At 47.7% G+C, this 25,240-nt stretch overlaps 10 protein-coding genes across 10 annotated transcripts; 8 read left to right on the top strand and 2 right to left on the bottom strand.

Annotated features, from left to right (window-relative positions):
* Window positions 1–216: 216 nt before the first annotated feature.
* UA08_03438 (hypothetical protein) lies at window positions 217–1,308 on the top strand (the record flags this gene model as incomplete). Its single annotated transcript, XM_020265738.1, has 2 exons — window positions 217–813; window positions 883–1,308. 2 exons carry the CDS (start codon window positions 217–219, stop codon window positions 1,306–1,308), a joined length of 1,023 nt encoding a protein of 340 aa, XP_020121755.1.
* A 461-nt stretch (window positions 1,309–1,769) lies between these two features.
* UA08_03437 (hypothetical protein) lies at window positions 1,770–3,961 on the top strand (the record flags this gene model as incomplete). Its single annotated transcript, XM_020265737.1, has 3 exons — window positions 1,770–1,805; window positions 1,890–2,153; window positions 2,225–3,961. The coding sequence occupies 3 exons, from the start codon at window positions 1,770–1,772 to the stop codon at window positions 3,959–3,961; spliced, it is 2,037 nt and encodes a 678-aa protein (XP_020121756.1).
* A 1,710-nt stretch (window positions 3,962–5,671) lies between these two features.
* Window positions 5,672–6,847, top strand: UA08_03436 (hypothetical protein; the record flags this gene model as incomplete). The annotated part of the gene is made up of 6 exons (XM_020265736.1): window positions 5,672–5,716; window positions 5,767–5,888; window positions 5,997–6,053; window positions 6,130–6,478; window positions 6,540–6,742; window positions 6,799–6,847. 6 exons carry the CDS (start codon window positions 5,672–5,674, stop codon window positions 6,845–6,847), a joined length of 825 nt encoding a protein of 274 aa, XP_020121768.1.
* A 1,979-nt stretch (window positions 6,848–8,826) lies between these two features.
* Window positions 8,827–13,118, top strand: UA08_03435 (hypothetical protein; the record flags this gene model as incomplete). Its single annotated transcript, XM_020265735.1, has 8 exons — window positions 8,827–9,000; window positions 9,246–9,379; window positions 9,446–9,891; window positions 9,950–10,268; window positions 10,366–10,423; window positions 10,756–10,919; window positions 11,100–11,742; window positions 12,138–13,118. The coding sequence occupies 8 exons, from the start codon at window positions 8,827–8,829 to the stop codon at window positions 13,116–13,118; spliced, it is 2,919 nt and encodes a 972-aa protein (XP_020121769.1).
* A 297-nt stretch (window positions 13,119–13,415) lies between these two features.
* On the top strand, window positions 13,416–15,212 carry UA08_03434 (hypothetical protein; the record flags this gene model as incomplete). The annotated part of the gene is made up of 2 exons (XM_020265734.1): window positions 13,416–13,465; window positions 13,523–15,212. The coding sequence occupies 2 exons, from the start codon at window positions 13,416–13,418 to the stop codon at window positions 15,210–15,212; spliced, it is 1,740 nt and encodes a 579-aa protein (XP_020121757.1).
* A 672-nt stretch (window positions 15,213–15,884) lies between these two features.
* Window positions 15,885–16,942, top strand: UA08_03433 (Thiamine thiazole synthase; the record flags this gene model as incomplete). The annotated part of the gene is made up of 2 exons (XM_020265733.1): window positions 15,885–16,230; window positions 16,287–16,942. 2 exons carry the CDS (start codon window positions 15,885–15,887, stop codon window positions 16,940–16,942), a joined length of 1,002 nt encoding a protein of 333 aa, XP_020121758.1.
* Window positions 16,943–17,228: 286 nt separating this feature from the next.
* UA08_03432 (hypothetical protein) lies at window positions 17,229–18,743 on the bottom strand (the record flags this gene model as incomplete). The annotated part of the gene is made up of 1 exon (XM_020265731.1): window positions 17,229–18,743. The coding sequence occupies one exon, from the start codon at window positions 18,741–18,743 to the stop codon at window positions 17,229–17,231; it is 1,515 nt and encodes a 504-aa protein (XP_020121772.1).
* Window positions 18,744–19,032: 289 nt separating this feature from the next.
* On the top strand, window positions 19,033–20,715 carry UA08_03431 (hypothetical protein; the record flags this gene model as incomplete). The annotated part of the gene is made up of 2 exons (XM_020265730.1): window positions 19,033–19,639; window positions 19,709–20,715. 2 exons carry the CDS (start codon window positions 19,033–19,035, stop codon window positions 20,713–20,715), a joined length of 1,614 nt encoding a protein of 537 aa, XP_020121773.1.
* Window positions 20,716–21,495: 780 nt separating this feature from the next.
* Window positions 21,496–22,998, top strand: UA08_03430 (hypothetical protein; the record flags this gene model as incomplete). The annotated part of the gene is made up of 2 exons (XM_020265729.1): window positions 21,496–22,079; window positions 22,116–22,998. The coding sequence occupies 2 exons, from the start codon at window positions 21,496–21,498 to the stop codon at window positions 22,996–22,998; spliced, it is 1,467 nt and encodes a 488-aa protein (XP_020121770.1).
* A 770-nt stretch (window positions 22,999–23,768) lies between these two features.
* Window positions 23,769–24,575, bottom strand: UA08_03429 (hypothetical protein; the record flags this gene model as incomplete). The annotated part of the gene is made up of 1 exon (XM_020265728.1): window positions 23,769–24,575. One exon carries the CDS (start codon window positions 24,573–24,575, stop codon window positions 23,769–23,771), a length of 807 nt encoding a protein of 268 aa, XP_020121771.1.
* Window positions 24,576–25,240: the final 665 nt, after the last annotated feature.

Raw genomic sequence — 25,240 nt, 5'->3', positions numbered from 1 at the left:
GACCCGTCGGGAACTAGACTTCATCGGGCTTCATGATATCGAAAGTTGTTCCGAAATAATATGCGGACTGCGCAGCTCGTCCGTCGATTTCCAAAGAAACTGGGCTATAAATTGAGCCAGCACTTCTCTACAAGTGTTTCCATACCATCACTCCATCCACCACGGAAATTTTCCTCTTCATCTGATTAATATTCTACTTGCAGACCAAACACCACCATGTCTGCCGAAAAGCCTCTCCTGGTCGTTCTCGGAGCCACTGGCAACCAAGGAGGCTCAGTTGTTTCCTACTTTCTCTCACTGTCGTCTTCTCCGTATGCAATCCGTGGTGTGACTCGAAATCTATCATCGCCCAAGTCCGTTTCGTTAGCCTCGCTTGGAGTTGAGATGGTAGCGGGCAACTTTGATGATCCCTCCTCACTCGACGCTGCTTTCAAGGGAGTATCAGTCATCTTCACCGTCACTGATTTCTGGCATTCTTTCTTCGATCCCTCGGTGCGCGAGAAAGCCTCTGCATCTGGTGAAAGCATCGGAGTTGTCAGCAGGGACAATGAAACACAGCAGAACAAAAACATTATTGACGCTGCTGCCAAAGTTAGCACGCTCGAAAGATTTGTATTCTCCAGTTTGCCCAATACGAGCAAGTTGAGTGGCGGGAAGTACCCTTATGTCTACCACTTTGACGGGAAAGCATTGGGCGAGGAGTATGGCAGTTCAGCCCATCCAAAACTTTGGGAGAAGACGACCGTGTTTTATGCTGGATACTATCTGGAGAATTTCTTCTCGCCTGCGGGTAAAATAGTTCGACCTAAATTGGTGAGTAAGGCGTATGGATTTTGATTCCGCTTTCACATGTCTTCCGTTCTGTATTGATTATGCGACCAGAACAAGAGCAAAACCACCCTCACATTGTATGTCGCAGAGCCTTTAGCCACGGCGAGCTTGCCTATGTACTCTTCCATCGCGGATACTGGTGCTCTCGTCCATGCAGTAGTTCACGCTGCGCCAGGCAAGAAGGTCATCGGCGTCAACGAGTGGCTCAATCTCCGAGAATTTGCAACTATTCTGGCTCAGGTGTTGGAAAAACGTATCGAGTTCATCGACCGCGAGCCAAAGTTCGAACTGGGAGACGCTGAAATGGAAAAGGATCATGTGGATATGGTTGGATTCTGTATTGAGTTTGGCTATGATGGAGGCAAAGTTGATAAGAGTATTGTGCAACCTGCTGATCTAGGCGTTCCAGTGCAGCTGGCATCTGTGAAAGAGTGGTGTGAAAAGCAGGATTGGGAGAACATTTTGGAAGTCGAGTAATGGCTGTCATATTTTCCTATTCTTTAGTACATAATCTAGTCGATCAGCCAGGGTGGGCAGTAGAGTTAACAGAATAAGATAATTAACATCCGTAGAAGAACATTTAGCAAACAACTGGCTATAGTACTGAAACCATGAAGATTCCCAGATATCAACGTTGGATTCCTGCCTCAGGCATAACTAACTAGCGGAAAGTGCTGCAGCTTACTTAAGCGGAAGTGCACTTTAGGTTCATGTGTTCTTCCGGACTGCCGCATGTCGACTTTTTGACTTCAATCCGCGTCGCGTCCTTGACAGAGGCAGCTCTTAGCTGTTGGCTTGCTTGCATGACAGTTCCTATTGCAACCAATACAGCAACATTTGCTTTTATCTACATGAGTCATTGATTTGAAATTCACAGCCCCGCTTGCGATTCTATCTATTGTTATATAGAACATCGGCCACGCGCGCAACTGTTCAAAATGCAGGACCCGGCGGCAGGACTCCCCGGGCAGCTGGTGAGCCATTCCAGAGTCGCTTTCATTATCTTTTATTACAGCTTTAAGTAACAGACTCGCTGACTCTGATTGATCTAATTATAGGTGCCGCATATGCATCTGGTGTCCAGGAATCGGTATCCTACCATGACTGCCTTGCCGACCGAAACTGTTCTCGACTATTTGTTGGCTGCCCCCAAGGTGGTCAGGGAGATGTACCCCATGCACTGGACATTTCTGGATGGACCTCAAGATGGAACTACCCTACTCACATGGCAGCCTCTTGCCCACTTGGGAACTACTTTCGCTAGCGACGGCTATATTTGGGCGGATGCAGAGCAAGCCTACACCTTTGAAGCCCGAGGCTATGTATGTATAACTGCTGGCATATTATTTATGGTCTGGAAAACCCGTGCTGACCAATAAATTTTGTCTAATAGACCGTGGAAATGTGGGTTCAAAGAAGTGGCTACCAACCTCCAAATGAAGCTGTTGCAAGTCACTCGCGTCGCCGTTATCGCCTAGTCCCTTCCAAAGTGCCCAACCCAAATGCACCGAGTCCAGATCCTTCCTTATGGATTATTCACTACTCGCGAGCGTCACAGGGCGATCATCTCCCAGCTCAGCGAATTCCGGTAACCCCTCAGGTGCAGACAACACTTGCTCAGCGACGGTTCTTGCAGACACAAGGCCAGCTAGTTCGCAAAGAGTTTATGCTTCATGATCGCAACAGCTGGCCTACGATTTCGTTCCCACCTCAGATGGGTCCCCAGGGTTTCGCACAGCCGCAACCTTACTATGGAAATGCAGGCCCTGCACGCCAAATACCCCCTGGTGCTTACTATCCTGGTCACCAACCTGGTGTTGGCGCCGTGCAGCCCCCATCTAAGGCACCGCGTGGTCACCGTCCATCTGCAGGCAGTATTGCTGCTGCGACAGCCGATTTTTCGCTGGAGGATGAGGACGTTACCACAGGCGATCTGCTAGACATGCTCACACCTCGAGAGATAAGCAAAATGCGTTACCAGCAGCACCATGAATGGATGGAAGAAATTTTTGCGTCGCCATACACGATCAAACAGATAACGCCGGTTGACCTTGGTCTCGGACGTAAAGGGGAGCTTGAGTCCTTGACTGCTGGATTTTTCGAAGCCCCGGTGACGGCAGCCCATCCAAAGGATGCTAAGGATGACAGCTCATCTCTACAAGCAAGTAAAATGGAGCCAGAGAAAGCAGAGGAATTCGCCGACAGAGTCGCCAAGAAAGTTTCCGACATGACAGCCGAAATTGAGAAATTGAAGAAGCGCCATGAGCGGAGAATGCAAAAGATTGGCCGGCTGTCGATTTTGAGAGATGCCGAGATACGGCTCCGCGAGGCTGGAGCGAATCCTTCCGAGACTGGACCTGAGATCTGGAGATTGGAAGGCCGCATCGAAACCGTCAACGAGGAGGAGCTGGCTAATAATGAGGAAGATTTTTCACTCCGTATTCCGCGGTTTCAAGTAGATGATGTCGTCAAAGATTTGGAGAAGGCCTATGGACGAAATATCGTTTCCGATCCCAGCGTAACTTGTATAGAAAAAGGTGGATTGTTGGAGCGTATTGAACCCCCTCCGGCACCGATTGAGGACAATGCTGGTGCAGACACGGATATGTTAATGGAAACCAGCCTCCTGGACCAGTTTGTGGCATCGTCAACATCTACACCTGGACAAATAAATCAGCAAGTGCAAGCATCAACGGTCGCAGGTCCCGGTGAGTCCACGGTTGAAGCTGTGGGTGCAGATGGTGATGTCGAGATGGGTGGCGCAACAACTACAACCGTCCAATCTGGTACCGCCGCAGGAGAGACTGGGGAATGGGTAGTAATCGATAACGATAAGGCCGGTAGTGCCCAGTCATCTTCCAAGGCACTTCCAAGCAACCCGCTCGTCGCTGGAGATACATCAGGGAGCGGGCTCACACCCGGACACGGCGCCTCCGGCATGGAAACGAGCAATTTTGAAGACGCTACCAACTTCACCAACATGGATTCTGCTGGCGATGCGCTTGCTGCGTACGACGATCAGCATGACGGCTTGGATTTGCCTGACTTAGAGAACTCCGCCTTTGGAGATGCTTTCCATGCATCGGACCACGAGATGGGGCACCATCCGGATGACGATGAGATGGCATAGACTCGACTCTTTTTCATTTTTCACATCTGGCAAAAGTCGTTTTGCAATTATGAGGCGCGGGGATTTCAGGGTACGTTTTTTTGGGTTGGGAGAACTTTGCGAGTTACTTTTACCAAGCTGACTATGAAGTCAGCATGGATCGATTCTAGGATTGATGATATGTTCTTTAGCTGTACTATAACTGACTATACAATGAACCATTTATGCACGACTAATGTATGTAACCAGACAATTCCCAGGCTCAAGACAGAGGCAACAAGCAAACGACAAGACAGATAAGTGTCATGGCATGACAGGGTTGACAGGGTATAAATTCATTCGATATACCTGGTCCTTGCCCTCAGCTTCACAGCATCCTGTCTAAAGAGTAGATACGAAGTAGGCTTTGTTTTCATTTTGTTTCTTTGCGTATGCGAAAAGCTAGTGCCTCCGTGAATCCCTGTTGTTGCCCTTCGATATAACTTATGTGCGAGCTAAATAAAGAAAAAAGTCTATGCACTTTCATAAGTCGACATTTGTTTCATCTGAAAGCAATCGGATCAATCAAAGCAAAAGCTCCAGCCGGTCCAAAAGGGGAAAGGGGACAGCCGGTTATTGAGATCCTTGTACGCAGGCAGTGATTATTGAATACCCTGGCAGCTCGCTTAACCTGGAACGGTCTAGAAGCGAGTCCTCTTTATACATCCTGTATACGCATATAATATTAGTTTGAATGAATGAATGAATTGATTGATTAATACAGAAAGAAATCATGTCACATTCGGCGTTGTGTCACATGTTGGCACTCATAGCGGCGTAATTAAAATCACGGCTGTTACAGAGTTGGCACATTTGAATCCAGACAGTCAAATACGAAATGCAGCGAATTATAGATGCCGACATACGCCTCATACGGTAATCTATTCTGCAGCCCATTGGTTGCTCAGACAGGACAAGGGACCATTTCCCTCTAGCCGTAAGCAGACTAGCGGCGTCAAATCACCTCTTGTGCTTCTTCAGGCCCAGCCAGCCAATCAGAAGGCCCTGACTAAGTCACCCATCAGCCAGTCGTTCTTGCTTTGAGTGTCATGCATTCGTCCCCCTTCTTCTTCTTCTATCTCAGCACTCTCTCTGCTCTACCTGATTGATCAGGCTACTCATCTAGCCTGCAGCTGCTTCATGACAAATGGCGTTGTGAGTGATCTAAACAAGAGAACTATATATCCAAACACCGTTCTATATACTCGGAATTCAGTTCTCAGCGGACAATGTATCCAGAGCATTCTGATTCGGATACCGACTCGATATCCACCGTCAAATTTACCACTACTGCACCGACGGAATGGACTGCAGATGAAGGAGTCGATGCAAGCGATGGGATGTCGGTGTTGAGTAGTATGTACGTTATTATTGCTACTGTTCTTACTTCACGACTGTCCTCTCTCCCCGGACTTTTTCGACGGCTAGCTGATGAAGTTCTGTCTACGTGACCGGTCAAATAGATATGGTGCAGAGTCGACTTTCTCCTTATCATCCAGCGTGTTAAACTATCATTTCGAGGTACACCATGCCGGTTGAGATCACCACTTGATCTATCTGCACATCAATACAATCCTCTGACGCAACGCAGAATGGGCGTCGATATCATGCTTATCACGAGGGGAAATATATAATGGTAGGAGATTCTGGAATTCGGATCCGACATCAAGAAACTTTGTTCGGTGCTAATAGATGTTTCAGCCCAATGACGATCAGGAACAAAATAAGTTGATGCTGGTGAGCCGCGCCTCTTTGTGGCTAACTAGCAAAGTCTAAATTTGAGTCAGATGCATCTATGCTATGAGCTTGTCTTTGAAGGGAGACTGCAACTAGCACCCATCTCGAGTAATCCGCAAAACGCTCTGGATATTGGAACGGGGAGAGGAGATTGGGCTATTGATTTTGCTGAGTATGGCTATCTTCATTTATCATTTTATGCGTGCTTGCGTTTTTTTTTTTTTTTTTTTTTTTTTTTCTTTCACTCAAGGGCTATCTTATTCACTTCTTATTTAACTAGGGCCAACGCATCTGCTCACGTCATCGGCACGGACCTAAGTCCAATCCAGCCTCTGTGGTATGAGATTACCTATGAAGCAGTTTTGCATACAAATGGTGCACGGATTTTAGTACTGACGAGTACTTGTTTGTAGGGTCCCTCCAAACCTGACTTTTGAAATCGACGATGCAGAAGACGAATGGCTTTATAGCCAAAAGTTTGACTTCATCCACACCCGAACATTATGTGGCTCCATCCGGGATTGGCCACGGTTTCATAGACAGGCCTTTAGTCATCTACGGCCGGGTGGTTGGCTAGAAATGCAGGAGAATGACGCCTGGTTCCAGCGTGATGATGGCACATGCCCAGAATGGTCGAAACTGTTTCTTGAGAAGCTGGATGAAGCGAGCGTATTGAGCGGGAGGCGGTTAAATGTTGCCAAAGAGCAGAAACAACATATGATAAATGCAGGCTTTGTTAACGTGCATGATGAAATTTTCAAGGTATGAATAATGCTTTTTTTTGACTGAGAGTGAGCATCTGAGCTGATTGTTGACCTGATAGCTACCACTGAGCCCGTGGCATCCCGATCCGCGAATGACGGAAATAGGGCGAATTCGCGGGATCGCAATGAACGAAGGTGTCGAAGGGTACAGTCTGGCCTTATACACACGCTTTCTCGGCTGGAGTCCAGACGAAGTGCGAATTTTACTGGCCAAGGTGCGCGCAGAATTCAACGATATAAGTAATCGGATGTACATCGCTGTGTAAGTTTCGATGCTCTATCTTTGCATATAGCCGAATTGACTTTGTGTTCATTTAGGCATGTTGTTTATGGGCAGAAACCGGAAGAAGCTGCTACCACAATCTAATATGGCTTCTCTCATTTGACTCTAATTTGGTTGAATGCTGCATGGCCAGCAAATAATAACTAATTTACTACCGGTGTGAATAAACTTTTGCTTTGTTTCTTAGCGTGTCGATACCCTATCATGTTTCCACGGCTATAGGAGATTGTGCAATCGCCGTTTTCTATGTATCTCGCCTGATCTAACACTTCAAGTTCCCTTGTGAGATTGTATCACCAATACTATCTACTATTTACTCTACTACTAGCTATAATCTACATGATTCATTGAAATTCTCGGTTCATTGAAACAAAAACGCATTTGAAACTGTATATACGAGATCGTCTATGGAGTCCCTCCAACATTAAATTGCATCATCGATCGCGGATGGGTCGATGGAGCTGGACAGTGGAGTCGCTTTCCGCACCGTGTGACGGGACGACCCACTTCCCCGTTTCTTTATTTCCGTGCGTGTGCTCCGGTTCTTCTTCTATCCTTGCGTCTCAGCTAGCTTCACTGTCTTACTCCACGTCTATAGAGTATTGGATGTCGGGTTATCTGCAACTGCTGAAACTTACTGTCCCTTTAGAATTGAACAAACAATTGCAGCATTGAGGAGATGAAAGTGGGCCTTTTTGGTTATGTATGTATGTATGTACATATCTACAACCGACACATGCATCGCACCAACGAACCCGTCCGTGGTTCTGGGACTTGCAGATTTCTTTTCCCAAGACGTATACATAGCTGCATACTAACATGACTGAAGGCTTCAAGCCACCGGCGTGTTCGTGACTATAGAGTGCAGGGATTATAGAATAGAAAGCGGGAACTTATGATTTCCCGAGTTTGATCTAATAGTATGTTCTATCGATAGTATAATTTGATATTTTCTTTTTTTTTTTTTTTTTTTTTTTTTGTCTTTGCTTTTTTCGAGCAAATACTCCGCGGGACTTCTCAGGTTGCATCTGCTATCTGATGTTTCTTATCATGATTCTTCATAGCTTGTAACTCTATTCATGCCGATCTTAGGATTTAGTAAGTTGACTAGTTACATATGCTACTAGCCGACTCCAGTTTTTGGGTCATAGTTGACAACAATACGGAATACCCAGTCAATAGTGATGGGCAGCCTGCGGCTAGTTAGTTACTTGCAGCGTAGGACAAATTGGAATTATTCGACTTGTCATGATGCTCTCGTAACACAAGTGCTGATTCGTAATAGTACTGATATCGATTTTGTTCTCAACGCGTGATACAGATGTCCTGGGAGGCTATGGTTGTTTCAAGATGCGACGCAATATCTCCAAGGCTTGACATAATAGACACTTACTAAAGCCTGTCGGCTTCTAAGTAGCCTCTCTGAAGGGATGTCAATCAATGAAAAAGAGTGGGACTGCGAGACGTTGATTCTTCAGAGGACTGTGCGCAAGCTAATTGGATACCAATAAACCACGAAGTTGATGAATGATTGTTATCTTAATTTAGCTTTCCCCAATGCATTCAGAGTGATTACTGTCAAACTCTCGGCTATTAACATGAGATATCCCGATCAGTCGCGACATCATGATACATCTACAAATCGTTTACCTAGGCACATACGTGTTTGATGATGTATACAATTGACATTAATGCTACGCTAGCTGATCAGCTCGTTTACGTAGTCTGATCTCCACATTGTCGTCTTTCAATACATCTTTGCAGATCGAAGGCCCGGCAGCACGTGGACCTTGAGAAGGATTACATATTAATTATTCCTTCTCAGTACGCATTGACATGAGCTTTCTTTCAACTGCCTTTCAAGGTTCTTACTACAGAATATATACATACCAGCAAGCCTAACCAAAGAGCCAGTTAAACACCGAGCTCTTTGTCTGTTCTGACATTGATCAGTCGTGACTCATATTTCCTACACCGCTCAGTGCTCATAAATGTTCAAATACTTCGTTCTCCGTGCCAGACCTAGGTATTTCACCGTTACCAGGAAGCCTAATCGATCGAACATGCCAGGCCGTTTATCTGCACAGGCCGAGGCCATTGCCTCCAAAGTAAAACAATTCGATGCGTCCAAGGAAAATCCTAGTCGTGCTGAGCGTCTGCAACTGATCCAGTCCTTGGAAAAGCTGACATTGCAATTGAAGGATCCGAAGGAGGCGATATTTGACCATTTGACCAATGTATGTAATGCGTCTTTTGTCAGGATGGATATAAATAAATATCTAATGTTTGAATTTGCTTGAGACCTTTTCTCTTTGCAACCTGCGAGCATTGCTGGAGTTGAATGTGCCACAAAATGTTCCTCGAACAGGAAGTGTTTCAGCAGCTGAGCTTGCTGAAATGGTCGGGGCTGATACATCACTGATTGGTAGTTATACAGCCCTTTCTATTTCCGTATCTGTGCCCATATGGTGAATTCTGATAGAAAACTACAGCCCGCTTGATGCGCATTCTTACTGTAACGGGCATCTTCGAAATGGCCGGACCCGACGAATATGCTCATACGCCATATTCATTGGCGTATATCGAGGGACACGAAGTTGACTTTCTCAAATTGTGGTGGGGTTTCCTTCCCTAACATCTGTCTAGTACATAAGTTTGATTTGCTCACTAGAATGAACCCAGCTGCGACGAAATCCTCGTCAACACATCCCGCCTACCAGAATACTTCCGCGCAGTGGGTGGCCGAGACTCGACAAGCATGACCGAAAATCTCTTTTCCTGGGGAAACAACAAACCCGGTTCCAGCTTCTTTGAGATCATTTCTCAAGACCCACGCCGAATCAAGCAGTTCGACATTGCCATGTCGACGCAGGACTCCACGCTGCCCGTTCTGGGCATGTATCCCTTTGGCGAAGAGCTTGCTAATGCGCCGGATCTGGAGAATAGGGCAGTACTTGTTGATATTGGTGGTGGCCGAGGTCAGTCTCTGTTGCAAATCAAGCAGAAATGGCCCCAGCTTCAGGGGAGATTGATCCTTCAGGATCGCCCTATGGTGCTTGATTCGTGTCCTGATTTGCCCGGTATTGAGAAAATGCCGCATGATTTCTTCACTGAGCAGCCTGTGAAACGTAAGTCTTGTTTGCCCATGGCATAAATTTGTTTATCCATATCTCACTACACGAACAGACGCTCATGCATACTACATCCGTCGCTGTCTGCACAACTGGACGGATGAGCACTGCGCCAAAATCCTTAAAGCTATCGTGCCAGCTATGGCGTCAGATTCGCGCGTTCTCATAGGCGAAATGGTGGTTCCAGAGTACAACAGCGTTCGGCCCGGCGGCGTGGAGGATATGGCGCCATACTGGATGGATCATAACATGTTTGCGTTTGGTGGACGAGAGCGCACAAGGTCGGATTTTGAGAGGCTAGTCACCGAGTCGGGATTGAAGTTAGTCAAGGTCTGGCAAAGTGAGGCGTCTAGTCAGGCTGTTTTAGAGGCGAGGTTGGCTTGAGATGGGATTTGCGTATTTTGTTGACGTTGATGTTTGCTTCTCCCTCGATTGTTTGGGAATAAACCGCTTTAAATGATTTGTATGCAGAATGAAGATGACTGTCATTTCATATGACCATTTTCGCCGGTTTCCCTTGTCGTTGCCAGTGAGTGCTCTCGTTACCAAAAGAGGAAATAAATGCGTCACGTCTGACTAGCCCTAAAAATGTAGCGTTCGAGTCAGAGCATGACTAACAGCATCGTCGAAAAAAGGTATCTTCATCAATGAGGAAGATTCATAAAGTCTTTTATTATAAACGATGATGTATACAGACGAATGCTTGATTTACTTCGTATGAGTCGAAGGATGACACACACCTCGAGTTCCTTGGTCTTTAATAGCTGTCATTCATACCTGTTTCTACATACGCAGCATACTTTCTTTACCAGTTTCTTTTTTTTTTTTTTGAAAGCAAAAAATCTATCTACTACTTATCAGAAACCCAAGATCTCTATATACAAATATTCAACCAGTGTATCAGACTTTTTGTCAAATTCTTCTTCGTGCTTCCTCGTCGAAAACATGGTTCGCTCTTATATACTCGACAACGGTACATACATGTCCTCTATGGACGAGATAGCCGCTTTTATGGATCGAATCAGGTCATTTGCCGACTAAGCTATAGCAAGTAACTACTCCTATAGCGACCACAATACACATTCCGATACACAACACCATCTTCACCGTGCTCTATCGGAGGAAAGAAGCTTTGGACATTGGGTAACAGAGATGAGGTCCGGTATCTGTATCATCCGCGGATATTGTTCATGATGGAATCATAGTCCAAAAACGTGCGATGGAGTGTGTCTTCCCCATGGCCTCGCGAGGTTAATGAATTCAATCAATTATCCGATCCCTGATAACAGCATTCAACTGCGCTGTATCAAATTTAACCAAGTCGTCAATGAATGGAAGTACCGGCATCCTGCCTTGTTGGTACTCAATATGATACAGGGCTTGTACCGGATTATGAAGTTAGATCCTGGGCCAATCCCGTACTACGTTGAATACCTCGACAAGTCAAACTACTTTTTTGCATCGCTTGGTCTAATGCGTCGAGTCATGCTACGATTCAAACAGGTTTGTCCAGCGACACATGTGAATATCCTGATTGAACATACGGGTCCATATTACAAGTGGCCTGAAGAGTTGGCCATGTTCCTGCATGTTTTGTCGCAGATGACGAGACACCCCTCATACATGCCTCGAAGACTCAAGGTGGTTATGGCCGGGAGTGATGCTTTCATGGATGACGTTTGGTACTCATTTCGAGGCATGATCAAGGAAGAAATAAAGACAAAGGATATGGGTTTGGTAGACCTGGAAGCCCAGATGTCAATCTATCTTGGGGACATTTTGTACTTGCAGTGGCATGAGCGATCGAAAAAGCATCATAGGGATGAAATGCCCAGGGGGGAAGAATGGGTACGTTGGCCTGACAAGGAACAGAAAACGTTACTCTTAACATGGGATGGTGATTCTGAGCATGAGTGACGAGAAGCCAGTATATTTAGCTTACATGTGCTTCTACATTTATAGTATGAAGCAATCATTCTTTGAGAAAAGATGATACATACAGACAGTACGTTGACTCACTCCATATGAGTCAAAGAATGAGACACTTATTTTTAGTCCCTTAAGGTAAATCACTCTCTTAAAAGCTACTATTTTTACCTCCTTCTACATACCTAAACGCATTCCCATTCCTACTCACTCACAGTCCACTACTCTTCGAATATATTCAACTTTTTACCAAATTTGATTCGTGTTTCCTACTTTAAAACATGATTACCTTAATCCTTGGACTTGAAAAAGCAAAGACAAGGGATGCCGATGAGAAATATTCGAAGACTTTCACTTTGGGTGAAATCAGCGATTTTGTACGACAAGTTGGGGAAACTGGCAAATGCAAACCTATGAATTTAGATTTTTCTGATTATACCCATCCTGATAGAGAGAAGAGCGTGACACATGATCTGATACATGATGCAGTATTCATGAATTGGGCGAAGGCAGATACATCCGGTTTCTGTGTCATAAACGGGCAATGTTCGGAACGGAGTCACCAAGGAGTTGGATGTGATAATTTGCGTCTCGTATCGGAGTTTTCAAACTCGGTCTTGGATCCAATATCAACACGGGATTATGCCGAAATTCGCTTGTACTGCGTTGACTACAACACCGAGGGAGATGAGTGGGAGTACCGGCATACTTGCTGCCTGGTGGCCGCGCTGATATATGAATTGATCCAACTTCTTCCCTTTGACTCTTGCAAGCGCATAAAAATAAAGGGACGTAACCTCGACAAGGATTTACGTAACCACGACCTTTTCCTTTCCATTTTCATGCTGGAAGAAATCGTGAAACTCTTCAGCAAGTCCCTCCCAACGAAACATGTGGCTATTTTTATCGAGCGAGTGACGCCAATGTACCCGTGGAAGTCCAGCCTGAGCATCTTTCTGCACGTCTTGTCGCAGATAACGAGGCTCCCCGGCTATATGCCTGAGAGACTCAAGATCATTGTCATCGGAAACGACTGGTCTAGAAACGAAGAGTTTTGGAATCATATCAGAAAGAAGGTGATTGAAGAGTTCAAAGACAGAGTGGAGTTACTTGGTCCCAAAACTGCTTTTGAGCAATTGGCGCTGTTCTTCTCGCGAGAGTTGCACTTGAACATGATCGACCCTGGGAGCAAGGATGAGCCTAGCCATTACGAACCGATCAGGTTCCTGAAGGGATGCTTGGAGAATATAATGTCGAAATCCGACGAGCAGATGCTGGTGCCTTACCAGATTAGATAGTCTAGGAATCGAAAAAGGCTTTCTTTGACCGTGAAATATCGTGCCTGAATAAATGTATCTGGAGATAGATAGTTGTTAAGTTATACTTGGGTAGTTATGTAGTTAGTAGTTACAATACGTCATAGACGATAAGATAAGAGCCCCGCGTTCCTTTTTTCCCTCCCGTTTTCCTTTCCCTCTACTGTTCCTCGCGCGGAACAATTTTGAGGCTGCATATTGAGAAGAATTCTTAATTCTGTTTACCTTGCCAATAACTTCTAATCCTGCTAAGCTCAGTTGACAAAGCATGCAGGCAAAATGCACGACCTGAAAGCGGAAAGTCTCCACGCCGTGGTTGACATGGGCAGGTGACGACAAACCAGCAACAATTGAAAAAATGTGGTCAATGAGCTGATATATACAAGCAATGGCATACGATTCTCCATCTCCAACCTCGCGGAACCTACTGCGAGGATTATGCCCACCGTGTTCCAAGACCGAGCAGGCATCTCACTATACGACGCTCAATTCTCAACAGCCGACGGCGAGCGTGGCCCGATTTCGACAACAGTTATCGACCAAGTAATCTCACGACTGCTACGTTTCAAGAGCACCTGTGAGGACTTTGAAGTCCTGGAGGAGAATATCCACATCCTAGCTACGGAGGCTACGCGAACCGCACCCAACTCCAAGGAATTCCTCGATATAATCAAACAGCGCACCGGATGGGATGTAAGACTGCTTTCGAAAGCAGAGGAGGGCCGCATTGGAGCTTTGGGTGTTGCCAGTAGCTTTGCAGGCGTACAGGGCTTGGTCATGGATCTTGGTGGTGGCAGCACACAGCTCACATGGATGATTGCTCGGGATGGAGACGTGACGACGAGCCCCCGCGGGTCAGTCAGCTTTCCTTACGGGGCCGCAGCGCTTACAAGAAGGCTACAGGATGCTCGAAGCAAAGGCAAAAGAGCGGAAGATGACTTGATTACAGAGATGAAGGATAATTTCCGGAATGCGTATCAGTCTCTTGATGTTCCTGAGGATCTAGAGCAGGCTGCTCAGACACAAGGCGGATTTGATCTCTATTTATCTGGAGGAGGATTTCGGGGATGGGGATATCTACTTATGAGCCGATCTAGGTTGACTCCATACCCGATTCCAATCATCAATGGATTCGAAGCAGTGCCGATTGATTTTCAGGACACGGCAACTGTTATGAGAACTGCTGCAGAATCGGAAGAAAAGAAAATATTCCGTGTATCTAAAAGACGAACATCACAGGTCCCTGCTGTAGCGCTGCTTGTAAGAGTTCTGACAGAGAGTCTTCCTACAATTCGGTCTGTGAGATTCTGTCAAGGAGGTGTTCGCGAAGGCTTTCTTTTCGATGGACTAAGGACTGAAATTCGAAGACAAGATCCCCTTATTGTCGCCACTATACCCTATGCAATGACTTCCGCGGATATCATTTACGGGCTTCTTAGATCTTCACTTCCTCAAACTCTATCGCCTATACATTCTCGATACGTTCCACACGCATTTTCTCCAAGTCTACTACATGCTGTGAGCAATCTACTCTTTATTCACGCATCCGTGCCCAGGGAAACCAGACCAGCTGCCGGGCTTTACAGCACCACGACGGGAGTTTTAGCCTCTGCCAACAGCATCGCACACAAAGACCGGGCAATCATCGCATTGATACTTTCTGAACGGTGGCCTGGAGATCTGGCGCCAGTTGAAGAGTCTTTTCAACATCGTCTTCGGCAGTTTGTGTCTCCTGAAGAGGCCTGGTGGTCTCAGTACCTTGGCCGCGTAGCTTCGTTAGTAGGAGACGTGTATCCGGCCGGGCGTGTAGCCCCTGGCATATCACGTATTCGTTTTGCCACGACATGGGAACAAGTATACAAAAAGAAGCAGGGTACGACTGACTCTCTGTGCCTGAAATTTACATTGAATGAGGACTCGAGACAGACGGTCACGAAGGAAGCCCTCCTTGACCGCGTCGCTCAGATCGAGAAGTGCGGGAAGATGAAAAACTGGATTAAGGCAGAGGACAGGATACGAGCAGATGAGAGACACGCCCGAGACTACGGGGTGAGCATCGAAGTTGAGCTCGCTTGAGCTGCATACTGGTATAGGTACTTGAAGTATAGTTAACTATATAATTCATGGCAGCGTCATACAACCGAGTCTTTTCGTCATAAAAGCGGCAGCCGGTGAGGGCTCCGATACCGCCGGGGTGCGCGGCGTATAAAAACCCCGCAACCCCTCCCGCCGTCTCTTGTTCCTTTTTCTCTTCTTCAATCTTCACCCTGTACCTAGGTATTTACTATCAGCAAAAAAGCTCAATCTGATTTGTACTTCCTTCTATCGACTCGCCCTTGAACAGTGCTGACCCATAGTATTCCCTCTAGTCCCGTCGGAACCAACGATGTAATAACCACCACCTCGTCTTCCCTTCAATGGGAGGCGGAAAGCTGTGGAAATTCTTTCGCTCCTTCAAGGACACACTGGCATTGATGCATACAATCCAGTGATTCATCAAGGTATCTATGGTACAGTTGGTGGCATGAACCGGTGCTAGATTCCCATCTACAGTCGGTAGGTAGTGCGGATACACGTACTACCTGTTTACTGTGGCTCTGGGATTCTGGCTGAAATCAGACGGTCACAACTTGATCTGGATAATACCAGCGAAAGGATCATGCTTTCTGCCTTCCCCTGTGATAAGTTTGAATGGTTTTGGGAATGCTGACGCTGTATAGAAATCGTTTCTTGATACCAAACAAAACAATGTCTCCTCCAGCAGCTATCTACGAGTCAACATCCCCTGTCATGACCACCAACGGTCTGAAGGGCAAGCTGGCTCCTGAAGTCATCTCCCTTACCGGCCAGGACCAGCAGGCTAAGCTGTTGGAACAGTTTGCTGGCAAATGGGACAGCTTCAAGTTTGCCCCGATCCGCGAGAGCCAGGTCTCTCGTGCTATGACTCGTCGCTACTTTAACGACCTTGACAAGTATGCTGAGAGTGACATTGTCATTGTTGGTGCCGGTTCTTGCGGTCTCAGTACCGCCTACGTACTCGGCAAAGCCCGCCCAGACCTGAAGATTGCCATTGTCGAAGCTAATGTTTCTCCCGGTATGCTATGATTAGCCCCTCTCTTATGAGAATGAATCATCACTGACTGTCACTAGGCGGTGGTGCCTGGCTGGGTGGACAGCTATTCTCAGCCATGGTCATGCGCAAGCCTGCGGATGTCTTCCTCAGTGACCTCGGCGTTCCGTACGAGGAAGACGAATCCAACCCCAACTATGTTGTTGTTAAACACGCAGCCTTGTTCACATCCACCCTTCTTTCCAAGGTCCTCTCCTTCCCGAACATCAAGCTCTTCAACGCTACCAGCGTCGAGGACCTGATTACCCGACCTGGCCAGAACGGTATTCAAGACGTGCGCATCGCCGGTGTCGTCACCAACTGGACTCTGGTCACCATGCACCACGACGACCAGTCCTGCATGGACCCCAACACCATCAACGCTCCCCTCGTGATCAGTACCACCGGCCACGATGGCCCCTTCGGCGCCTTCTGTGCCAAGCGGCTCGTTTCCATGACCGCAATCGAGAAACTCGGCGGCATGCGCGGCTTGGACATGAACTCCGCCGAAGACGCCATCGTCAAGAATACCCGTGAGGTCACCAAGGGTCTCATTATTGGCGGTATGGAGTTGTCCGAGATTGATGGCTTCAACCGTATGGGCCCGACTTTTGGCGCCATGGTTCTTAGTGGTGTCAAGGCTGCTGAGGAGGCTCTCAAGGTTATTGAGGACCGCAAGCGCGAATGTGCTGAGTAGATGACACAAACTTGACATTCAGGCCCGGTGACAGACAGTTCCATGGAGTGTCTATCGTTCGTTCAACTTACCCATTTACTGGGGCTTCTCTCGTTGATTCCACAGCATGTGAGACTATTACGAACAATTTGAGACTTGATTAGTAACATGCTGCAAATTATTCAATATTATTATTATCACCTCCCAGAAAACACCCCGTCAAGTAGAGCAAGTAAATGCAAAGAAGGGCCAGTCTATCCCTGTATATACAAAAGAATGGCACGCGAGAATCTCGTGTCAAAACTCATTAAAGGTCTTCATCATCATCGTACAAGCCCAAAGCCTCCTTGCCAACCCCAGCAGCAACACTAGCCAACCGCCTCGCATTCCTAACCTCCCATTTGAATTCTTTCAACGCCCGTATTTCAGCCGACATAAACAAACCACCTATCAACCCATCCAGCACCCCAGCCGCAAAGCTCAAAGTGCTGATAAACGTAAGAATGAACGCAACATAAATCACATCCGACGTCCACCACACGGCCACAAAGCAACCGATGGAGACGAGTATGGAGACCAGGAAATGCGCCAAGCGCCACCTGCGTTGCGATCTTTCGCGGAGCATATAGTTATCAATCAGGGTGAGGATTTCATCGTAAGTTTCGACTGCAAGTGCACTGCTGGGGGCGGATGTTGGATGTAATTGAGAGGAAGATTGAACGGCAAAGCCGTGATCATCGGCATTTCCAGGCTCTGGTTGACGTGTCTCGGGTTCCGCCGGAATGGGGACCGCACCAGCAGAGTGTTCAAGGCTGCGTGTAATGACCGTTTCGATGCCAAAGTGGTCACTTAGAGATACTTTAAGCGTGGGATGGCGCTGCATCATGCTGACCCAGGCTGATTCTATATTCCATTGAGGGGTTGGGAAGGACGGCGGATAGCCCCCGTCCCCAACAAAGATGTAGTCCAATCTTCGGCCCTTGGGGTCTTCCTGACTTCCATCAACGGGAATATCTTCGCCCTTGAGGAGTCGCTTTTGCTGGTCCTTGGGCCAGCGCCACGTATTGAAGGGACCGTCACTTGCAGCGCCATTCTCGGAGATATTGAAATCCGCCGTTGGGATGGGCTTCCCCCGTTTTCTCTCCGCGACCGACTCTGCACTTCCAACGGAAGAGTCCGGATGTAGGTGTCGCCATACGTCTTTGACGGGGGCATGAGCTGTAATCAGCCGATGGGCAAAGGACATGGGGACCATATTGAAATCGCCCAGTCCGATAACCAAATGGCCTCTCTCTGCCGCTCGCCGCATCAACTTGGAAATCTCCCATGCCTGCGCTGTTCTATGACATAGATAGGAATCGTGCGGCTCTTTCTCGTACGGTGCATGTAAATGCGTACAAAACACTTCCGCAACATCGTCTGCGTTTGGCCCCATCCGGATCCGCGCGCAGGCAACACCCTTGCCGACATACCAGTCACCGCGGAAAAACGCTGTCGGGCGCCCATTGAGCGGGTAAGCAAACATGCTGCTTTCTTCGATGGGCCATTTGGAGAGAATGGCTAGTCCGCCCCCGAACACGCCGCTGTAGTAGAACTTGCCGTAGGGAAGCAGATGTTTCGTTTGTCTGCGGATGCTTCTATAGTCTTGCTGGGTCCAGCATTCCTGCAAGCCCACAATCTGGGGAGGGTCATCGGCGATAGCAATCTGTCGCCCGATTTCTGAGAGACGCTCATGGCGCAATTTCGAGAGGAACTTGAGGCCCCAGCAATTCAGGGTGAGGATGCGGATGCGGGTCGGAGAGTCGCTGTTGGGGGTCGACATGTTTGAGTTATGACTGCACGAGGATGGCGTAGATCAAGATCCCAACCATGCCTTCGCTTTCTTGTTGTGCTAACTTCTTGTTTGCTAAAATGAATGAAGGCATCGTTGGGCCAATGCGTAAACGTGAATTCATGCGACGCTCGACGCTAGCTGACCGCCCTGGCTCTGATTGGCTGGACGGGGCGCATCTTATCACCGCGTTGGGTCGGTAGGCAATTTGTGCCGCATCAAAAGATGCAGCCACGCTGAACGACCTCTTTGTCAAAGAGGGAACTTATTGCCTTTTCTCATGGCTCGCTCAAGAGCAGATACCGAAAACCCGCCCCTCAAGCGCCGTAAACTCAACGGCGCGGCCTCAGATGCCACGCCCAACCCGCAATCCCCTAGCCATGGATCTCAATCGTCCTCTTCCGACGAGCTCGCCGCTGCTTCGGACTACGAGACAGAGCAGCGGCGCAAAGCTAGCTGGTCGGCCCAAAAAGCAGTAGCGGATCGCCGTCAATATAAACGTCAATCAAACAGCCCCAGTGTCTCTGACGGTCCAGACGAGCTCGCCATGGACGCGGACGCCCTTTGGGGCCGGGAGCAGTCGCCCGCCAAAGAAGACGAGCCAGCGAATGCAGCAGATCACCAGGACAACAACCAGGAGACATCCGATGTGAAAGTAGATTCCGGCGATTTAGCTCCGGCACAAGGTGACATTGATAGTTCAGAGTCTCTTGATGCGCGGACTACGGAGCAACCTGAACAATTACCAACACCTGAGCCTGCCGCCCCTCCGCCGCCGCCCAAACCAGATCATATAAATTATGTTCAGAAGCATTTGCTAAAAGGTCATCTTCGTGGAGTGTCTGCCGTTAAATTTTCTCCCGATCGGACCATGCTTGCCAGTGGAGGTATGCCCTAAATAGATGCCCCTGCATTTGCGATTGGCAATACGGACAAATGTACTAATCGGTTTATAGGAGCTGACGGCACACTAAAAGTCTGGGACGCCTTGACGGGAAAATTGATTCATACGTTCGAAGGACATCTGGCCGGTATATCAACTGTCGCGTGGGGTCCGGACAACGAGACAATCGCTACAGGTTCTGACGACAAGACCATTCGGCTGTGGAATGCCTTGACGGGCAAGGCTCACCCAAGAGCCTTCAACGGGCACCATAATTATGTATACTCGATCGCGTTCTCCCCTAAAGGAAACATCCTTGTTAGTGGATCATACGACGAAGCTGTTTTCTTATGGGATGTACGTTCCGCAAAAGTTATGCGTTCCTTGCCCGCTCATTCGGACCCTGTCGCTGGGATTGACGTGTGCCACGATGGAACGCTGGTCGTTTCCTGCTCGTCTGACGGACTGATTCGAATCTGGGACACGATGACGGGGCAATGTTTGCGTACGCTCGTTCATGAGGACAACCCACCAGTTATGGCGGTGCGCTTCTCTCCGAATAGCAAGTATGTTCTTGCCTGGACACTAGATGACTGTATTCGGTTATGGGACTACGTCCAAGGGCGGTGTATCAAGACGTACCAAGGGCACATAAATCGCAAATACAGCCTGTGTGGGAACTTCGGCACGTATCGGGCGCCAGGCGGACCGCCGCATGCGTTTGCAGTCAGTGGTAGCGAGGACGGCGCCTTGGTATGCTGGGATGTGGTTGATAAGAACATATTGCAACGGATCGAGGGGCATACAGATGTTGTCTTGGGTGTTGATACTGCTGAGGTTAATGGCACGAGGCTCATAGCCAGCTGTGGGCTGGATAGGACAGTTCGTCTGTGGGAGGAGGTCAACGAGGATGTTGCAGACGAAAACAACTTGTCTCAAATAAATGGCGAGGATAAGATGGATGGCAATATTAATGGGTCAAACCCAGCACAGCCAACACCAGCAGCAGAGACAGAGCCAGAGGACAGTTCTGCTGACGGGCAGAATGGTGTCAATGAGGATAAAATGGCTGTTGACTAATCAAATCTTTGCTAACTTATGACTTTATTTTGCATAGGCGTGGGATATGGGATGGGGATCTTTTTGCTGGCTGCATTCTGAAGGAGATACCCGCAAAATCTGTATAATATTTCTTGATGCATTTTTTGACCTCTTTTGCTGTCGTCTCCTAGGTGATATGAATAATAGCTTATTTACAATTAAAGACAATAAGCAGTGCAATCATCTGATGTTAAATGTTCACTGGGTTGGGGCATGTCCTCCTTGATACCCAGGTATTTGTATGTTATATCACAGTTTACAAAGACTACATTTCTTGTGCCAATGATAAAAATACTCACTAGGCTTCACATCATTATGTGTTGCCTAAGATATCACAAAGAGCAGATGGCTAGCCTTAGCTGGTCTTGGGCGTGTGCTGCCAATTAGGTGGTTTGTGAAGAGTTCTGTAGGAAGATGCCTTTGATTTACTTCCCAGAGGCTGCCTAAGGCTACGTCCTGTCTCGGATGTGATATCTTGCTTGCTATTCCTTCTTCTCTCTCTTTCTTCTGCTCGCTTATCATCCACGCTCACTTGCATACATAACGCATATTCCTCTTCTGGCTTGTTCTCGCTGCCTCTTACTCCTTGCACATATCCACCTAAGTACATGCACTTGTTCTTCACTCATCTTCTAAAAGCAGTACTTATTGCATATTTTGACTGCAAGCTCAGTGCTGATGCATCTTGCTTGCTTCTATTCAAAATAGTCACGACCTCTTTCGAGACCTTTGACGACCTGATCCAAGCCCTAAAGCACGATGAATCTGGAAGAGTTCCTGGCCTACCTCAACAATGGGGCATATTCAGTGGTCAGGTACTTGCTTGTGAACAACCTGACTCTCCAGGATCGCAAGAATATGCGTCGAGTTTCTCGCACCACCAATTCTGTCATGCTGGATTTCCCAATTCTCACCACCTTGCATATCTCCACACACAAGGCAGACTTGGACTACTTGGAACTGGTTTCGAAGAATGAGAGATTGCTTCGACACGTCACCCTGCTCTCGTGGGACCATTCTATCCATGAGATCTTGCTCCTCCATGACAACATATACATGACATACGCCCAGTTCTGGGATGGCAGATACGTCAATGTCGAACGAGACCTACACCAGGTACGCGAAGATGAAGTCTTGGAGACTCGTATCACCATCGCCAGACCAGCCATCACCCTCTGGGTCGGGTTTGCTAGGTCTCAGAAATGGAACCTCGAGAGAAACCGAGACTACATGCTAGTCATGAACATTCTGCCGCTGTTGAAGAACGTCCAAAGCGTGATGTTCATCACTCACAATTTCCGCGAAATGAAACGCAACCCTTCTATCATCTGGTCGCCTGCCATGTAGCAGTGGAATGGCTTGTCTGAGAATGTCCGAAGAAAAATGCCACATCCTGTTGAACATGGTTGGACGAAAGTGGGTGACACTCACTTGCCTTTTATGTCATTGTATATGTGTCCCGAGCTGGCCATGACGGTCTTCCCCATCAAAAAACCAGAACACGACATCTGGCACCGCCTCCCTATACGTGGGATCAAATTCTTCGACGCCCTAGCACGCAGGCAAGCAGGCAGTAGCAGCAGCACGTGCCTCCAAGACTTTTTCCCAAAGCTGGCATCCATCGACATCAACCACATCCCCCAGGACTTCCTCATGTCCCCCAACGCAGGGACAGAGTACAAGTTCCTACGGCGATCTACACTTGGCATTCGCCGTCTCGATCTGACCGTACCAGAAGTCCGAGTTCACACCGCGGTCGAGGACGTGTCATATCACGCATCAATCAAAGCGCTGACTCTACCCTCAGCATCATCGCTGCAGTACCTGAGCCTGACGCACGTAATCAAAGGCAGCGACCCACTCTCACATAGAACCCCTTTGCAGATATCCATTGGGCTCCTCCCCAAGCTCCCCGTCCTATCCTACCTAGTTGTAGCGGGTGGCACAACAGAGCTAGACGAACTCCGCGAACTCGCCGAGGCTATCCGGGCTAGTCAATCACTTCAAGAGCTCTTCCTAGGAGCCATGCATCTTGAAAATGGAACCTGGAAGACTGTTCTGAATACGTGGAAGATATCGAGGGCGCTCAACCATTTGCAAAATGTGCAAATCGATGGTGTCAGGGATACAAGCAATGCTGTACGCGGATTTGAATCATACACAAAGCTGTTTACGCGCAATTTTGGACCTAGGTCGTTGCTTGTGCGCTGGTTGAATGGGGAGCATAGTATGTATCCTTTGTATAGCGACAGGCGATTTTGATAGCGCTTGGCATACTATTTTTTGAAAAATTTGTTTTGAGAGAAAAGGGATCCAGAATGAATCAATTTTGATGAGATGTTTTGTCTTCTTTCCAATTTTTCGGTTTTCATGAAATCGTCTATTGTCTGCGGATTTTCTCAATTACCAGATGGGGAAGAAACCCTAACTTGGAAAAAAAAGTAAAACAAGGCGAAAGCAAAGGGGAAAAAGGTGTACCATAAGTCAGTACAAATCAATGAAATGGATTTATTTATAAAACCAATAGTCTGGCTTCAAAAACTACCTTTTTAATGCGAATCATTGTGAATACAGTGATATTACAGTGCCTATGATTCAATTGTAATAGCACATAAATAAAGCCACAATGAATCTGTTCTACTATTTCACTATCAATGTAATTAATTAATTGATCCATGGAATGCTTTCAGAGCGTAGCACTCGGCAAGATGGCAATCCATGGATAGCGAAATTGGCCCGCCAAGTAGTGCAGATTGATGTTGGTCCTCGTTCTTGTGCGCAGTCTAGACTACTAAGTATTAATTAATACTAAATACTAAATATCCACAAAGATGGAGCTTTTATTATAAAAAAAAAAGTGAAAAAAAAAAAAAAAAAGGTCAAGCCCAAAGTTTAACAGAATTCATTGCTCGTATATCATATAACTGGACGTTGTTACTCCATATGTATCCACTAATACAAAATCTATCAATGAAAAGAAAACTCTCGGTCAGCTGGTGACCGTCGAGAGAAGTTGGCAGAATTTGAATAGTCTAGTAAGACGCAGTGTAAGCTTGTCCGACGGTGCTCAGCACACTGTCCGACAGCAGGTAGCCATCCGCCGTGAAAAAGTAAGCGTAACGACCAACGCCAGTGTTAGAGTTAAGCCAAGGAATAACCTCCTGCAAGAAAGCTACCTGATCAGCAGCGCTGCCGGTATGTTGGAACTCGGTGATCCAGACGCTATCCATACCGTTCTGACTAGCAAGGCTGGTGGCGTTGTTCACATGGTCGAAGAAATCGGAGGCCGGGGCATCTGCGTAGTAGTGGATGGCCATGACATTGGGTTTGCATGCGCCGTTGCAGGCTGTGAGCCAGTTCTGCATCCAGTTGAAGCCGACGTTCTCGCCTGCACCGTTGGTGATGGCGGGTGACACGAGGGTGGCTTGGCCAGCCAACGGGGTGATGTAGGTTTGGTAGTCGATGGCGGCCTGTTGGGGGCTCATGTTGGACTGACTACCCAGGTCAGGCTCGTTAAAGCCTAGCACGCAGGTGCTTCCTCCGGAAAGGGCGGTGCTGACGGCTGAGGTCCAGCTGTTGTACATCTTTGGCCCCCAGAGCATGGGGCAGTATTCGACGCCAGAGGGGACAGTGCCGTCGGAGGCATCATTCCAATTGTATGCCCACGAGGCATCGCTGATCAGAGAGATGAGGGATACGTCATTGTAGGCCGAGCCGACCTTGCTGGTGCTGGTGGTTGCGCGCTTGTGGAAGTTGGCATGAAGACCATGGGGTTTGGCCACAGCGGCGGTGGCCATCATGGCGGCGGTGGTGGCAATGAAGGCGTTGATGACACGCATGGCGATAGACTTTATGATGGGTTGGGATCTCTTTCAGATCAGAAAAAATAAGAAGACTATTAGCTGAGGATCAACCTGAGAATATGATGAACAAATGTAGTGTTGTGTGTGTTGAACCCCAAACTTCGCAGAGAATGACCGAAGACTTGGAGTGAGAAAGGAAGGACAATAGTGCTCTGCACAGTAGAATCAAGAAGCGAGAATTAAGAAGCAACGAGGAGAAAGGGGGGAAAAAAAAGGGCAAAGCGAGGCAAACAATATGGAAGAGAAAAAGACGCAGCCGAATGACTTGGGCGAAGGCGTCTTTTAAATTTAAAAGAGAGCAGCAGGCGAGAATGACCGCCCCGCTTGTTCCATCATGTTTCATCTCATTTGTCTGTGTTTGTAGTTGAGCCTGCAGTGCCATTGGCGCGATGACATGACTGGTAAATTGCTGCTTTTTGTCAGAGTAGACAAAGTGCGGGCCTCTCATTGGGTGGAGATAGACAGACTCCACTGTGTAGTTGCCCGCTGTGCAATTCCATTGGATGGTGCACGGCTAGCAAGCCCACCAGGGTGCTGTAGTGCAGCCAATCACAAGCTGTGCCTGGATATACTTCAAAACGGCAAATATCGGTTCGTGCGCGCCTCCACTTGGCGGACTCGGGCCTGGACTGGTCTTTTTC

The sequence above is a fragment of the Talaromyces atroroseus genome (assembly GCF_001907595.1).
Source record: "Talaromyces atroroseus strain IBT 11181 chromosome Unknown scaffold_3, whole genome shotgun sequence".
In the NCBI taxonomy this organism is placed as follows: Eukaryota; Fungi; Ascomycota; class Eurotiomycetes; order Eurotiales; family Trichocomaceae; genus Talaromyces; species Talaromyces atroroseus.
Note: the sequence above shows the minus strand (reverse complement) of the source record. Positions and strands in the feature narration are given on the sequence as shown.